General features: G+C 43.3%; 1 protein-coding gene across 4 annotated transcripts in view; it reads left to right on the top strand.

The window, feature by feature from the left end:
* The first annotated feature begins 5,525 nt into the window (after positions 1 to 5,525).
* Positions 5,526 to 17,870, top strand: part of NPNT (nephronectin) — an 82,519-nt gene continuing 70,174 nt past the window's right edge. For all 4 annotated transcript variants that reach the window (XM_042984086.1, XM_042984083.1, XM_042984084.1 and 1 more), the window contains exons 1-2: positions 5,526 to 5,787; positions 7,998 to 8,098. In XM_042984086.1, the coding sequence (XP_042840020.1) occupies positions 5,717 to 5,787; positions 7,998 to 8,098 (172 nt within the window). In that variant the 5' untranslated portion in view covers positions 5,526 to 5,716. The remainder of the gene's footprint in view (positions 5,788 to 7,997; positions 8,099 to 17,870) is intronic.

Below are 17,870 nucleotides of genomic sequence, written 5' to 3'. Positions count from 1 at the left end.
GTTCGTTACTTATTTATTTATTTTTAATATGAAATTTATTGTCAAATTGGTTTCCATACAACACTTTTTTTTTTTTTTTTTTTAATTGGGAACCAATGGAGTACCTGGGTGGCTCAGTTAAGCGTCTGACTTCAGCTCAGGTCATGATCTCACAGTTCCCGAGTTCGAGCCCTGTTTCGGGCTCTGTGCTGACAGCTCAGAGCCTGGAGCCTGCTTCGGATTCTGTGTCTCCCTCTCTCTGCCTCTCACCCGCTCGCACTCTCTCAAAAATAAAGAAACATTAAAAAATTAAAGTCAGGAGTCAATAGTGTTGATTCATAGAGTCTGCAGCAACCTCAGGTCTCCTTACGTTTAAGTCAACATTCAGAACATTTAGGCCTGCAAGACTGTAATGGTCACATTTGCCACTTAATTACTCAGGAGGATGGGGAACAGGGAGCACAGTTTGCCTGCACAGTTGTATCAGGTGCTTCTCTTCGGTGGAACCCCTCACACTGCAGAACAGCTCAGGTTCCTGAAGACACTTTACACAGCTGTGAAACTGCTCTGGCTTAACATCCTTAAGCCCCCTCTGAAGCCACTATCTCATCGGCATAGTGTCCAACATCTATCTCTTCACGGGACATACCCAGTTATAAGAACCACTGAACTCAGCTTTGTTCAGTGCTATGGTTTGCTACCAGGTATATTTTGTTCTGTCTAAAGGCAGTTTATCAATCAGGGGTCCATTTTTACCAGCAACATGGCAACAGAGTTCACAAACCACCTTATCAGGTTGCCCGGGAAACGGAGCTAGAAAGTTAACATAAGGTCAAATTCGCACGCAGAAGGGAAAAGGATTTTGTTAACCCTTTACCTACATAGAGGTTTTTGTCAACTTGATTGTAATGGATTCTTTTAATATGTTAATAGATTATACTTGTAGTCATTTTTTAGGGCTTTTGCATTTATACCAGTGATGAGCTATGCATATGCATGTTTGTATACATGTGAGAAAGCTATTTTTTCCAGACTGAAACATCAGTGACACCTTAGGAAAATGTGTAAGCACATAGATTAGCTCCATAACAGAGTTTAAGTAGTATTGGAATTAATCACTCTTTGAAGGGATGATATACTCTGTGGTATAACTAGAGCTGCTGGAAAGGCTCTAGACCTTACCCATGATCATTACCTATGAAGGACACAACACACATCCAGATTAAGGGAATATCATTGTAGGAACACCTGCGTGGCTCAATTGGTTGAGCATCTGACTCTTGATTTCAGCTCGGGTCATGATCCAGGGTTGTGGGATCAAGCTCCACGTGGGGCTCCACACTGAGGGTGGAGCCTGCCTAAGAATCTCTCTCTTTCTCTCTCTCTCTCCCCACCTCTACCCCTCTCCCCTGCTTGTGGGCGCTAATAAAAACAAAAGTGAGTATCATTGTAAAAAATGAAGACGTTAGTGTATTTCACTGCTCCTTGTTGCTTTTATAAGGTATCTTAAGAAAGAGATGAGCTCAGCCAAAAACTGGCTGCTTTGCAAGCAGGAATAGAAAGAAATGAGAATGTCCAGAAATGTGGGGCCTCCTAGGATTGAAAAAGACAACTGCTTGGATACCCCCAAACATTAATATCAGTAAAGGGATCTAAGCCTGTGGCAAGGATCAGAATAAGGGTGTTACCTTCCCAATCAAATCTATTATTTCAGCTAGCTTCAAGGTGGCTTCCATTAAGATGAAAGAGTAAGGTATGGATATAAGGAAGCAAAGAAATAAAGCAGGCCTAAGAAAGAGGACTAAAGATTTTGGTTATTGTTATTGGTACAAGGAACTGACTGGAAACAATTAGATTAGGGTTTTTAAAGAAATCTTGTAGCCACAGAAACCATGAGTCTGGCCTGAAAATATCTGTTTCTGCTAGCTCCTGAAAGCAGCACTCAGACCCTTAAGTTGTACCAGTAGAAAAAGAGCTTTAAGTGATGTTAAGAGCCCCAAGGAAGACACATGCTCCAAGGGTCCCTTCTGATGTGGGTGGCTATGAAAGATGAATGGACAAGGTTGTAGAAGCGGAGGTGAGCTGACTGTCTGACCAAGGCAATTCTTCCACTGCTGGAGCACAGAATCTCTATAATTCTTGCTTAGCTTGGAGTCAAAACTGCAGTGAGTAAGTAGCTGTGTGTTTCTCATCCTTCTCTTTTCTTACCAGTTCTTTTTTTTTTTTTTTTAACGTTTATTTTTGAGAGAGAGAGAGAGAGAGTACGCATGTGCACGCACAGAGGAGCAGAGAGAGAGGGAGACAGGATTCAAAGCAGACTCACTGACAGCAGAAAGCCCAGTTCAGGGCCAGAACACGCAAACCGCAAGATCATGACCTGAACTAAAGTCAGATGCTTACCCAGTTAAGTCACCCAGGCACCCCCTTAATAGGAGTTTTTAAAGCAGTTATCCTGTCCCTATGGCACCATTGTTTATGGGATAGGGGGGAGAAAGAGCTTGCTGACAGCGACTATGAGAACCTGATAGAGAAAACACATTTTCTCTACCCTCTGCCTGGACACTACCCCTACCACACATCCTCACTTTATTCGGTCTCTGCTTAAATGTCACCTCCCCAGAGGGGAGCAAATCACTCTACTTAAAATCACACCCCATCTCTTACCACCTTACTGTTCCTTTACTCTCTCTTTACACCTTTACCCTCTCTTCATAGCACTTACTCCTCCTTGCTTGTCCCCTTTTATTCCCCACCCCTCCACCCCCCAGTATAAACTCTCAGGGCACAACTTGTCTGTTTCCCAGCTGAAGTCCTACTACCAAGAAATGGCCAGTACATTGTAGGCTCTCAATAAATATTTGTTGGAAAAAAAATAAAAGATGAAACAATTAAGAGCTTCTAATGTCCAAGTGTTTGAAGTTGTGTTTGTTTGGTCCTGTTTTGTTACTTACCTGTATCACATTGTGATCGGTGATCATTATTTGTGAGAACATTGGGATTACCACTTGCAAGGTGACATTATCGGGTAGGAAACCTAACCAAAAAGTTGTCCTCTTGGAAAAGTACAGGTATTGCTAAAAGCAAACTGTTTTCATCTGGTTCTGTCTTGTTTTTAAGACTGAGATAGTGAAATGTCACCCCCATGGGAATTTCACCTTGTTTCTGGAACGGTGGTCATAATTGTAGCATACCAACCAGTTAGACCTTGGAATTCCTGTAGGGTCTCCTCATTCCACGATTCAACAAAGACTGATATAATTAGCTACTACTTACTCAAGGGAGAAGCTCAAGTTCGCCAGGAAGAATTCAGTTCCATCTGACCCAACATTTAATATTTACTGAAGCCTTGTGCCCTTGCCCTCCTATTTGTTAATGTCTCACAGAACTCAGAGTGGTAGAAAAGCAGTGCATTAAACACATTGCATTACAAGTTACAATATGGGATGCGTGATGGTGTAATTACACCACAGGAGTCTCAGCCAAGCAAAAAGTCAGAAAGGGCTTCCTGGGTAAATGTCAGCTAAACTTGGACCCAAAGGGCAAGTGGAGAGTATCCAAATGAAGAAGATGAATGGAGTGTTTTCTAAGCCAAAGAAAAAGATATGGAAAAAAAATTTTAAAGGCATGCTGATGAGGCATTACACATTTTTTCCAGATATTGTCCTATTTTCATCTGTCATGTCCTTCTTTCCTTCTATCTCTAGCTTTTAGCCTATAGGTTAGCCCCTTCTCAATAACCATCCATTGCTCTGGGGAGGTTTATTTGCAAATCCAATCCAGGAACCAATAAACAAAGAAAACGGCTAAGAAGTAGCCTGGAACCGAGCCTACATTACACTTACAAAAATTTGATTTTCTGCAGAAAAAATATTTTGACTCCTACATTTTTGGACTTCATTAGAAAGATCTGAAATAGATGACACCAAGCTGTTTGCCTAAAATAATGTCCCAAGACTGAATTGGCATGGATATTTCCTGAGATTAAAATAGAAACTTGTTTTGCTAACAGAAAACAACTTGGAAATCAAAGAGTCGTTTAAGTTGAGACCGTTATTTTTCCTTTTCTTGCATAAAATTCCTGTTTTTATACACACTAAGAAATCAGGATAGTGAGCTCACACTGCCACAGAACTTTCCATTAAAAAACTGAAGTTGGAGAAACCTCAAAAAGAAAATAAAGGTAGAAAAATGTTTGTAATATAACAAATTCATTCAACAAACATTTATGAGCACCTAGTACGTGCCAGGCACTGTTCTGGGCACTAAAGAAGAAACTTTCCCTTGAAGAGTTTGCATTCTACCAGAAAGACAGACATACAAACAAGAAATAAATTATACAGGACACCGGAAGGTGAGTGCTATGGAGAAAAGAACAAGGTAGAACAAATCATGGGGCATCCTGAGGGGGCCGATTTGCAGCTGTAAATTAGCAAATTTAAAGGCTGAATTCCTTCAAGAGGTAACTTTTAATCAAAGCCTGAAGTGAGAGAGTGAACCATGTAGATATCCAGGCAAAGTATCTGCCAGTCAATGGCCCAAAGGCAGGGGCACGCCTGAGGTGTGCGAGGAACACATGGAAGTCATGGGCTAGGGAAAGAGAGAGAATAGGAGATTAGGCCTGAGAGGTATGAGAGATGGAGTCATTGGGGCAGGGTTTGAGAAGAGGGATGACTCAAAGGATATATGTTTTTACGTGCATTTTACAATGATCGTTGTGTCTTTTCATTTGAACAGTCTTTTAGTACATTATTTTTTACTCTGCAACAGCAGAACGAAGATTGTTTAAAATGGTTTCTAAATGATCTCCCCATGATCAGGCACCACAGGCTGCTAAGTAGTAACAGCCCTCCCTCTATGGCCTGCACGTGCCCCTGGAAGGGCAGCCTTTGCTATCGTTCTAACGTGCTCGAAGTTGAGCTGGCAAAGATAGAAAACAGCCTGCACGTTTCTTCTGCAAAACTCGACTGGAGAGCCAAACATTTCTTTCGGTTGGTTACAAAATAAAAAAATATGCCTTTGCCAACTCTGCGGGAGAAGCAAACTCCCGGAGTTTGCCTTTGCTAATTTGTCCAAGTCGTGCAGTCGTGCCGTGGTTTCACTCACTGCAGACACTGCTCAGCTCCAGCCCCACAAACGTCTCCCGTCTTGGGCTTCTCCGCCCCCGGCGGAAGCTGCTGCTAGCCCCTGCGGTCACCACCTGTTCAGGCGGAACCCGCGAAGCGCGCACCTTCGCCCCGGGTCCTTTCCCTCCCCGGCTCACCCTTCCCTGCGGAGCGCCCTGCGTTCCCTCGCCCAGGCCGGGCTTGCAACTTTCCTCGCAGCCTGGCGCCTGCCCCACTTGGCTGGCCCTCAACAGACGCTGCTTCCCTCAGCGCTTCAGCTCCCGAGCTTTCCGCGGAGGGGCCAAGCGCCCACACCCCCGGCCCCGGCCTGGGAGGGCGGTGAGGCGGGCGCACGCGCCCACCCCCACCCCCCTCCGCCCCCTGCGCCCCTCCCCGCGGGCGGCGCAGCTCCCCCTGCAGCACCTCCCCTCGCGGGGAGGGAGCCAGAGGGGGCTCCGGGCGCCGCGCTGCAGACCTGCTCCGGCTGCTCGCCGCGCCGCTCTCTTCCGACAGCTGCAGCAGTCGCCGCGGCGCCCGCAGCTCCTCCCTGGAGCCGAGGGGACGAGCGCGCCTCTCCTCCGCTCCCAGCACCCCCAACCTGTTCCCCGCGCGCAGCGGTGCATTCGCCGCCCGACATGGATTTCCTCCTGGCTCTGGTGCTCGGCTCCTCGCTCTACCTGCAGGCGGCTGCCGAGTTCGACGTGAGGTGGGTTGGGCCCCGGGGCGCCCTCTTCTCCTCCTTCCAGAGCTAATTCCGCGGGCGCGGTGCTGGGGTTCCCTCTCCCCGCCCGGCTGCGAGGTCAGAGAGGAGTCTACCCGGCCAGAAGTTGGGCCACCGCACGGCGTCGGCAGGAGGAGAGCCGTCGAACCGCTCTCCAGACCGGTGGCTGCCCGAGGCTGGGGAGGGCGACCCCTTCGAGTCCTGGAACCCAGCCGCGGCTCCCAGCTCCCGGATCGGGAATCAGGGCTAGGGAAGGAGGAAGGCTGGAGCCCGGCCCCGGGGCTCGGAGGGCGCGGGCTAGCTCCTAAGCCGAGGTGATGCGCAGGACACCTTTGGTCAGGAAACTCTGGCTCGTGATTTAGATTTCCCCACGGCCCTTCCGCGGGGAAACTTCCAGATGCCCGGGCCAGATCCCGGCCTGAAGCTGTCAGAGCCGCTCACACAAAGGGTAGGGGCGAGGAAGCGATTGGGCTTCCAGGGAGGACCCGTTTGCCTCCGCACTTGGTTTGCTTGCGGGAGGAGGACTCGAAATAAGGACTGAAAGGAGGGGAGCGCTACGTGTGTGTTTGTGTATGTGTACGCACGCACACACCGCTCACGAGACCTCGGGCGAGCCGGGCTGCAGCGTGCTCTGACAGGTTCCAACAACCCCCGGCTCCGTCGCCGCTGTCACTCAGCCGCTCCCCTGGCGGCGGCGCGCGGCGCTCTCTCCCCGCCGCGGGATCCGCTCTGGCGGGTGTGTGTGTTTGTGTCTGTCGGTCAGGAGGGCGTGCTTGGTTATCCCACCTCCTTGCAATTGTAGACCAGACCCGCTCCGAACGCCGAGCGCTGCGGCCGGTGCACAAACCAGGCTGGAGCAGCCGGGAGAGATTTTAACCTGGGTCACACCGCCATCCAGTCTTCCTCTTTCAGAGACACCCCCCCCCCGCCCTAACCTCTCCAGGTAGCCTTCTGAGCAGCCCCAAAGACAGCCGCACCTGTTTTCCTTGTAATCTTTGAACGAATCAATTCCACGATTGATTGGCTTTCTTGTACCTGGAGGGGAACAGGAACCGAGGAGAACCAGTGGAGCGCTTAGAAGAGCTACCGCTTGTTTACCACCTGGTTGGAGGAAATAGAAAGTTCGAGGTTATTTTGTGCTTTGTGCTCGCGGACATAAGGGGAGATAAAAGAAACGGGAATTGAAAAGATTAGGAGTGTTTAAGAAAATGTGGGTAGCGGCCAGAGGCTGTTTTATTTTATTAAAGCAATTCTTTGCCCACGTGTTGTGCATTTCTAGCACGCACACATTTGCAATAAGAAATACATCACATGGTATTGCGTTAAGATTTTTAAGGTAGCTTTAAGTTTAAAACAGCCAATTAAAATATTGAGCCTGTGGGAGTAAAAAGTCAGGTGGGAATCTAAAAGAAACGATTTACCAAATAAGGTGTCAAAGTGGAACCTGGTGGATAAATTGGTATCCTTGAAATTGAATACTTTTAGTCCTTATTTACATTAATGAGGAAGATAACAGGGATTGTTGATGCAGGAAAGTTTCAAACCACAGGGACACTTGAGATGTTAGCTACACTTTAAACTCTTCCAGGTTTTATTTAGACTTCTTTTTCTAATACTTCTTTATTTTCTGGGAACATTTTCTGCCAAAGAGTCCTATCTCGAAAAGAGATCTGTTTCATTTGATTTTGAGGACTCCCATCTTTCTGCCCCTTCCCACATCTTCTCCTTTCCAAGGCAGAAAATGTAAGGCAGATTTTTTTTTCTTTCTACTTTGACATGTCATATTATTTAATACTTTTCAGTTTATGATAAATCAGTCAAAACTGGTTTTCCCCCAAGTAACAGGTGTGGGTCTTTGAGGAATCTGTTTTATTTCAAGCTTCAGAAACCACCCTGTGAGTGTCAGCCTTGAGAATTCTTGGTTTTAGCTGATGCTATTTCCATATTACAAAGGATCTTCCCCTCCTTTTCACCGTGCTCCTGTGTGTAGTACATATGTTTAACTGTCTGAAATTTGGAACTAGATCACAGCAGAACTATTTTCCTGAGTTTTATCCTTAAATTTCTGCTGGCAGGAAAGAGTTCATAGTAGATTGTTGGGTGTGATTTAAATTCTTTTTTAAAAGTAATACCAGAGGAAATAATTTTTAATTTCAAAAGTATCTTTATTTATTTTGAATCTTTTTGTTCGGTAGGTGGCCCAGGCAAATAGTGTCATCCATTGGCCTGTGTCGTTATGGTGGGAGGATTGACTGCTGCTGGGGCTGGGCCCGCCGGTCCTGGGGACAGTGTCAGCGTGAGTATCCTCTCTGGGAACTTCAGCTCCCTATGGGGTGCGGCTTTCCACCATTATTCATGGCTTCACTCTGCACATCAGTGGGCTCATTACTGAGCAAGACTTGGTGGTGTGGTTCTGACACGGGAGTTTTCAGTTCCTGACTCCTTATCTTGCCTCTTTCAACCGGAGCCAGCTGTACGTAGCAAGGGGCCAGCTTTGTCAGTCACAGAAGAGCCACATATGATGCTTTAGCATTTGTCCCCAATATCCCCAGCTCCTGTTTTCTCATCAGGCTTTTTCTTTTCTGTGCTCCAGACTCTGAGATGGAGGTAAGATAATGAGTCTAGACTGTATTTACACTAAACAGTCTCTGAACCTTATAGCACTAATATAATCCTTACCATACCTGTTGTGGAAGGTAGCCTATTTGTAAAGCCTTTTTTTTTTTTTTTTGAAGTGAGATTGTATTGACTATTCTAAATAGACCACCCACTGTAATCAAATAACACCTCTGAAATAGCATAGTTTTTATTTTCTGTAAGTAATCAACATCATGGAATAAGTGCCACATCAGAGTACTGATTTTTTACCTTTTCCATGGATATTTTAATAGTAGAAATTAGAACCACATCATGGAAGTTTGAGAAATTGGTTCCCAGAAACTGTATTGGGATCTCAAAATTGTATTCTATTCCCCTACAAGAAACTCTGCAAATGATCAAGTAAATTTCTGGGCATCTGTCATGTCTGGTGGGATGATGGGAACACAGTTGGATTCCTCATATCCCAGTGCTCACGAGAAAGGAGCTTAGAGGAATAGAGAAGTGAAGTGAGGAAGGCTGGAGCCAGACAGGGCAGAGCCCTACAGATGTGTTGGCCGTGGGAGGAATAAATTTAAATTCAGGGAAGCTAGGAGTTCCCACAGCTATGTCCATCTTTGAGAATTGTGCATGATATCTGCCCTTAACTTTGCGAAGAAGGAGGGAGAATAATATTAACAGGTTGACATCTCTGGTTGGAGATGGAAAGGTAAAAGGGGACTAAGGTTTTTCTGTTACCTGCAAGGCACTGGGCTAGACTTTTTGCACTGTTGGGCCATTTCGTCTTTTAATTAAGGGAGATGATGGTAACTCCAGTTTCCAGTAAACAAAAGAACTAGGCAAAGCTGCTGTGCCTGACAGGTTAGTTTTTTTTAAGTTTTTAAACATGTATTCATTTTTGAGAGACAGAGCATGAGTGGGTTTGGGTGGGGGGGGGGGAGTGCAGAGAGAGAGGGAGACAGAATCTGAAGCAGGCTTCAGCCCTGAGCTGTCAGCACAGACCCCGACATGGGGCTTGAACTCATGAACCGCGAGATCATGCATGACCTGAGCTGAAGTCGGATGCTTAACTGACTGAGCCACCCAGGCGCCTTTCCACTGGTTAGTTGTTTTTAAGGGAAGATGGTCAAAAAGAAGAATGGTGCCTGGTGGAATAGTCTTCTGCCCATTATACCACAGTGTCAAGAAGCATTTGCACAGCTGGAGGCCACAGGTGTGGAAATTGAAGAGCAATCCGCTTTTGATAATCAAAGCGCGAAGAGAGGATGGGCTCAACACACATACCACACCGTCCCCAAATAAAAAACATGAGTAGTTTCTTTGCGGGAATGGAGGTAATTTCCCCCTTTGCTGCCTTAATTGTCAGGATTATTAAAGTGCTGTGGGGTGTGCAGGGTCTCCCAGCCCGACGGAGGACAAGGCTGTTCTGGCAGAGTGCCCCGAGCAAAGTGGAGCGCACTGTCCCTGCAGACAGAGTGCCAGAGTGGACGGCCGGCAGAGGCGGAGGAGTCCATGTGCACTCTGCCAGATGTGCTAAAAGAATTCCAAGGAGAAAATTCCTCTGTGTCTTAGAGGTTCATCAACCGTGGAGTTCCCCGGAAAGAGCTTCTAAGAGCTGTTTTGCCTTCTTACATGTAGTTACGTTTTCTCTAGTATACACCAGCTTGGTGATTCTGAATTTAAATGAACGTAAAGACCTTGCACAGTTTCAGTGGCATTACCGAATTTAAACATCCAACATCCGAGGAAGTTCCTAGCAGAGTATTTTTCCCAGCAGAAATGAGCCACCATTTTATTATTTTCTATACCGTCGTTTTGTTTCTAACAGAGTGTAAAGTGGTGAAGTGTAGCATTTGATAGTAGTTATCTTTTTTCCTATTCCTTGAGAATCTGCGGAAGCTGCTACAATGACATGAGTCAATTATTGAAATGATAATGTTATAAAAATGTATAGATCCTGCACAAATCACAGCTTACCTTACCTGAGAATTGGCGGAAGTTTGAGAGGCAGCATAATGGAGGGGAACATGGACTCTGGAGCTAGACTGCCTGGGTTTAAATTTCAGTTCCACTGCTTATAAGCTGTGTGACCTTGAGCAAGTGATTCGACCTCTCTGTGTTTGAGTACAACACCTCATAGGACCATACCTGAGGTGTAAATGAGTTATTTGTAAAGCACATAAAACAATTCCTGGCACAGAGTAAATAGTATGTGTTTGATGATGTGGGATGGGACACACCCATGCTATCAGATTCTTTGTTTTCTAGGCATGATAAATGTATTTTTGCATTTATACTGCCAAAATTTAAAAAATGATTCTAAGATTCTCAGTGATACAATAAAATAAAAAGCCTTTAAATTAAAAAGGGCCAGATGGATCTTTACCATTAATATTATAGATGGCAAACTTGTAAAAAAAAAAAAACAAAACAAAACAACAACAACAAAAAAACAAATTCAAAGATGGATGTTTCCTTGTGTAAGTTTTGTTTTTGCAGAATCCCAGATGGTCCAAATGTCTCTTGTCAGCTTAGAGTTCCCCCCATCTTTGTTTTGCTATAAACAGGTGGAGGAATGTGGGGGCCAGAGGTCAGCTCAAAGTAGGAAGAAGAGCACCAAAGAGAGGCTTGCTGGGGACAAACAGAAAGCTCCCGATTAGTTTTTAAAGGAAACTTTTAATTTAAAAAAATTAAATGTTTTTGTCACTACATTTATTCAAGGAAAAAAATGCCTTGCTGTTCTTTAAACACTTACACTTGTAGGTAATGGATTACCTACAAAACTTCTAGAGAGCTTCTGGGAAATTTACTGTGAAAAATGTTTTTGCGTTTCTGATCCTTCGATAATTTTAGAGTTCTTACCCATGAGGACCGTTCTCCTTTCCTTATCCAAGGTCCCCTGGTTCTTGTGTTTCTGAATGATTCAGTTAGGAATTTTCCTTCAAATTAGCACAGCAAAGCAAAAGGAAACTATTCTTACCTAGACACAGAACCTCCAGATTTGTCCCTTAGAAGATGTGTGGAAGTGGGGGGAAGCCATGCCCTCATTATGTTTCTTATCAGCTCTCACGGTCTAGTTTGGTGACCCTTTGGTGTTTAATCCACTTGGTTGAGCATATGTAAGCCATTTTGACTCTATTCATGTGAGTCAAATATATGTATTTACATAGAACATGCTGCTTTTCATGTTCACTTGCTACTTTCCTTTATATGGGCTTGTTTGGAGAGGCCAGTTGACTTTGCAGGGTGCTAGTGTTGCTCAGCCTCTGCTCCAGGTCACGGTGTCTAGCCACCAAGCCCCCATCAGGCAGACTTCTCATCCTTCCCGCAGGGACTGAGGAAGAACGATGCTACCCAGACAGGCAGAGGAGCTGTCTTCCTGCTTCCTGCCCGTGCCACCTGACATTCTATCCCAACGTTCCTGCCTGGCTGTGGAAAGTAAGACCTGGTCCAGAAACAGGCAGATTGTGTTTTCATAGTCCTTTGAGAGGGCATACCCTTCTCTCTATCCTTTGATTCTTTGTTTTATATTCTTTTAAAGAAGTTTTTATTTAACCTCCAGTTTAGTTAACATACAGTGTAATATTTCAGGTGTACAATATAGTGATTCAACACTTCCATACAGTACCTGGTGCTCATCACGACTGGTGCCCTCTTTAATCCCCATCATCTATGTAACCTATCCCTCCACCTACTTCCGTTCTTGACTCTTAAACAGGTATCTACATATTGAGAATTCAAAACTTGACTTCTAATTGTCTTGGGCTTTATCTTCATGGACTGTTGATTGTGACTCTTTATGGTAAAGGGAAATTTTCTTAATCACAACACACTGATAGTTCTATATGTACAGCACACAGCACCTTAATTAGATTTGTCACAAAATACTTGTTTCTTGTTCTGTAATTAATCTATTCCTTCACTTTCCCATCATATTAATGGTATACTTCGTTTTAGTGATTTCAACAATTTCTCCTGACAAGTGGAGATCTCTGTACAAAAGATTTCTCAGGGGCTGTGTATTTTATTTAAAACAACCGCGTATGCTGTGGAACCAGCTCTTAACTGAAAGCACCAGATGGTTTGGGACACCTGAGTGTCTCTGACTTTTATACCTGGTTAGCTAGTTAACTTTTCTCAGCTGCAGTCTTTTTATTTTACAAGTAGATTTCTCAGATGCGTTGCAGCTCTGAACTCCATCTGAGAGCTTCCTTAAGGCAGAAAGAGTGTGGAGGTTAAATATTGTATTTCTACGTGGTTGTCTTTTGGTTTACTTTACTTAGATATTTGGTTGCATACGTAGCTATGACAGTAGTGTTTCCGTCGAAAGCACTCTTTAGAGGTGTGAAGAAAAATCCAAAATACAAGTTCTGTGTTTCGACAAAGATCGTCAGTTTCTGAGTTCTTTGGCGGTCACTGAGCATTTTGTGGTTTCCGAAGGAAATTACGTGAATTCGGGTGGTTTTGTATCATTTTTCCTTAAAACGAGGCAAAATGCAGATGTTCTGTTATGTTTTTCTGAAGGTTTTTGGAACGATATAAAACCTATACCTAGAGGTTGACTTTATTAGTTCTAAACCTCATTTCTTCCCACCTCCTCCCTGAGGTTAGCAAAGGCTAAAACTGTACAATTGTCCTGGAAAGTGAAACTTTTGAATTCTTATCAATGTTAAATAAATTTATAGGCTAGTGTGACATAGGGACCGAGAAACAGTAATTTATTCTGAAACTATTTTGGAGTTGTCAAATAATTTTGCTGGATAATATATATTACTGGCTAAGGATTGTGGACGACCGGAAAGAGTGAAGAGCAAATTGTTAAATTCTTTCTGTACTTCAAATGAAAAGGTTATTAGTTTTAGTAGAGATTTTGATTTAGTCAGTGAAACATTTAGATTTCATATTTCATTTGTTACTTGTATCTAGGTTCAGAAACTTGAAATGGAATGTGATTTATTGATTTTTGCTCCCTATACTGGTTTCCTGTCCTCAGTCACACAATTATATAGATTACACCTTTCTTTGATTATTGAGATTTTGAAAATTTTTCTTTGAAATAATCAAGAGTAAATGAGAAATACTGGAATTGGCTTTGAAGGTCACACATAGTGCTCCCCCAAAGAGAGGTTATTCCTAGTGAGTGCCTTTCCATGTTTACTCAACAGCGCTAGCAACCTCCATTGAATGTGAGAGATAAACCTTTTTATGCTCATACAGTCACATGTGCAAGAGAAACTGGGAGTCTCAGGTGGGAGCTGTGTTGAAGATGGCCGGCAGGTCCTGGGTCCAGTTTAATGGAGCTGGGCACACTTCACTATTTTAAAGTTGTTAGCTTCCTCCTCTATTTTGGGGGTGGGTATGCAGATTTTTGGTTCTTTGCTTTTGGGTTTTTTTGGGTTTTTTTGTTTTGTTTTGTTTTTGTGGTAGGAGTAAAAGCAGTTCAGTGGGCAATCTTATAACTACTTTTCAGCACGAAACCCGCATCTCCAAATCCTCAGGAAGTGGAGTTTTTAAGATTATTCAACTACCACTTTCCGTGAAAAGGTTATTTAAGAACACCATGTACTTTGAGTAACTTCAAGTGGTCTTGGAATGCAGATTCCAGACTAAAATCAGTGTTGAAGAAGTTTGACCTTTTCAAACAGGTAGTTTTTGAGTATGTGGAGTCTTGAAAGTTAAGTTTCCCAGAAATGACTTTGTTTCTTCATTCTCTTCTGATCTTTATATAATACTTTTAAGATCTACTGATTCCCTAAGATCCCTTCATAGAGTTAATCTGGAAAGGCCTTAACCTTTATGGATTGGAAATGTTAGTGCTTCACAAGCTGGGACGTCAGGCCACGTAAAGGGAAGCACTCTCGTCGCTGCACAGTCAGCTGCTACATGTGCTGCTTCAGAGTGCATGTACACGTCCACACTGGTACCAAGGACGCACTTCTGGCCCCAGAAACAACACTGTGTTTCTGCTTGAGAACTTTTGGATAAGCTTTGAAAAATACAGGTGTGTTTTTCCTCCCTCATTCCCTGTTACAGCAAATGTAATAGCATTTTTGAAGGGTGCATTTTATCTGTAGAATTCAGGTTATATGCATTTTGAGTCCTTTGAATCAACTGAATGCTTTTAAAGCGATAATCCAGTGATGTTGAGGGAGTCCATGCAGCATCCCTTGGTGAGTAATGGAAGATATCTATCATAGGGGCTGGGCCTTCATCATGCTGAAGATGAAAGGGAGGGAGAGGAAGGTTCTGATAGCCTAATCCTCATTACTCCCCCTTCCTTCCTCACCACCACACATAGATATTGTCACCCCTTTCCCACCAGTTTGATGCAGGTTAAAATGTTTTCCCCATCAATCTTCTAAAAATATTTATTTTGTCAGAGAAAATGCACTTATTTTTTTTCATATATCCCTCCTCAAGAGCAATGAATATTATCAGCTTTTTGTGTACCTTTCAGAAAGAATTTACATACTTATGGACAAATTCCTATATCTTCTCTACCCCATCTCTTTTGTCCAAATGAAAGGCACACTGTATACATTGTTCTGTACCTTCTTTCCCTTAACAATATATCTTGGAAAGCTTTCTTTATTATCAGTATATGAAGAGCCTGCTCACTTTTTTTTAAAATGGATTTGTAATACTCTATTACATGGCTGTATCATAATTTATTAATCAGAATCTTCTTGACGGACATTTGTGTTGATTCTAATCTTTTACTAATACAAACAATTCTAAAATAAGTAACCTTGAATATACAGTGAAGAAATATTGTTTTGGATGTGTTCTAGTATTTTCTACATATGCGTTTGTAGTTTTGACTAATTGATCAAAGGTTTCTTACATGGTAGTTAGTAGGTGATGGAAAAGACTGGATTGCACTGCTGACTTAAGGCTCTGGCAATTCCGTATCCAGAACCTGATATGTTGCTTGATTCTAGGATACTCTGATCCCTGCTCTTTCCCTCCAAAACCCCTCTGATAAGTCCGTGAAGGACCCTTTGTCCCTCCTCTTCATCTGTTTCTTCTTGACCAGAGGCAACTGTCTGGTATTGTGAGGATGGAGTGAGGTTTGTCCGTTTGCCAGGATTTCCACCAGGATTTAAAAGTGACTTTAAAACCATAGAGGTGTAACTTTTCTATTAGTTATTCTAACCTTTATCTTAATTGTAAACTTAAATCATTTTATTTTAAAAATTAAATGCATGCCTAAGTCAAATATTAAAAGACTCGAAGACAGGAAGAGGGTAGTGAAAGTAAGCCTTTCTAACTTCCTTATTTTTCTGACACCTAGTTCCAACCCCCAGGAACTGTTTCTTAGTGATATTTGCAGAGATTTCTAAGCATTTGCAAAATTATCTTTGTTCATAAATTGATAACACAAAATAGGATTATTCTCTATCTTCTTTTCTCATATATTGCATTTGGAAATCAGTCCTTATCAGTTCATGTAAGCATGACTCATTCTTTTTTTTTTTTTTCTTTTTAACGTTTATTTATTTTTGAGACAGAGAGAGACAGAGCATGAACAGGGGAGGGGCAGAGAGAGAGGGAGACACAAAATCTGAAACAGGCTCCAGGCTCTGAGCGGTCAGCACAGAGCCCGACGCGGGGCTCGAACTCACAGACCGCGAGATCGTGACCTGAGCCGAAGTCGGACGCTTAACCGACCAAGCCACCCAGGCGCCCCCATGACTCATTCTTTTAAATGGTTGTACAGTTTACCATTATATGGGTGTACCTAATTAACTTAAAAATCCCTATCTATGCACATTTAGGTGATTTTCAGTATTTTGGTTTTATGAAATGTGTTGCAGTCAGTATCTTTACATATTCATCATCACTGTTACAGTGATAGGGACATCCTACTCTTATGTAAGTACAGTAATTGAAGAACTCTCATTTTACTTTTATAAATTATCTGATAAAAATATGTAACTTAGGGGCGCCTGGCTGGCGCAGTCGGTTAAGCGTCCGACTTCAGCCAGGTCACGATCTCGCGGTCCGTGAGTTCGAGCCCCGCGTCAGGCTCTGGGCTGATGGCTCGGAGCCTGGAGCCTGTTTCCGATTCTGTGTCTCCCTCTCTCTCTGCCCCTCCCCCGTTCATGCTCTGTCTCTCTCTGTCCCAAAAGTAAATAAAAAACGTTGAAAAAAAAATTAAAAAAAAAAAAATGTAACTTAAAGGAGATTCAAATTTGCATAATATTACACAGTGGAAACCTTCCTTTTAGCCACTTCTTATTTTTGATTCCTTAGAAGAGAGTTTAAAAATAATAGAATTGGTTTCTTTGTTTCTATTTGTTTATGTTCTACCTTGTTTGGGGAAGGATATGAAGATGGCTTCCAGGAATGCATGCAATAGAAAAACAGAATTAACAAGGGCTAGGGGAAGGAAAAAAAGGATACAGTAAAAGATAAGTTGTTGGGAGGAGAGTTATTATTAAAATATAGATATGTAAGACTTCGGTCCTAAATATGTCTTCTAATTTGGCTCTTAGCTTCCGGTAGCCAAAGGAAAAATAAAAGTGTCATTTTCATACAATTCATGATGTTTGTTATGGGATAGACGAGTTATTTGGGGGAAATTGTGGCTTTTCCCATATGTAAACTTTCATGTGGTCCCTCACAGAGCAGTAGTGAATGGTGGAGTGGAAGGGGCCACAGCAACATTTCTGTCCTGAAGGGAGAGGGAGAGGGAAAGGGAGAGGGGGAGGGGGAGGGGGAGGGAGAGGAGGGAGAGTCTGGCGCAGGGCTTGATCTCAGGAACCTGGAGATCAGGACAGCTGAACTGCTGAAATCAAGAGGTGGAGTCAGACTCTCAACTGACTGATCCACCCGGGTGCACCTGGTGGTGGTTTTACAAACCCATTTCCTAGAAGATCCTCTGATCTAAGATGAGGACTTTAATTTTTTTTTTTTAATGTTTTCATTTATTTTTGAAGGAGAGAGAGAGAGAGAGAGAGCATGAGCGGGGGAGGAGCAGAGAGAGAGAGGGAGACACAGAATCCGAAGCAGGCTCCAGGCTTTGAGCTGTCAGCACAGAGCCCTATGCGGGGCTCAAACTCACAAATTGTGAGATCATGACCTGAGCCGAAGTCAGATGCTCAACAGACTGAGCCACTCAGACGCCTGAGAACTTTACTCTAAAAGCGCAGTTCATGGGAAGTTTAAGAAGCATTATCTACATATTTAGTTTCTGATAGCTCAGTGCAGCCCAGAATAGCGTGATTTGTGAACTCTTTAGGACTTTTAGGACAATTCCAGGTTAGAAAACACAGTTTGAAGTTAGGATCTCTCTGTGTCCTGAAGTTTGCTGTATTATCAAAGTCTATTCCATACTGCTTGCTTGTTTGCTGGCTTGCTCTTTCTCTCCCCTTCCTTCCTTCCTTCCTTCCTATTTTAAAGATCAGTCAACAGTTTATAGAGTTGGTATCCAGAGGCTTTGTAAATGGAGTGCAGATAGATGTCTT

Source organism: Panthera tigris, chromosome B1, assembly GCF_018350195.1.
Source record: "Panthera tigris isolate Pti1 chromosome B1, P.tigris_Pti1_mat1.1, whole genome shotgun sequence".
Taxonomy (NCBI): domain Eukaryota; kingdom Metazoa; phylum Chordata; class Mammalia; order Carnivora; family Felidae; genus Panthera; species Panthera tigris.
Note: the sequence above shows the minus strand (reverse complement) of the source record. Positions and strands in the feature narration are given on the sequence as shown.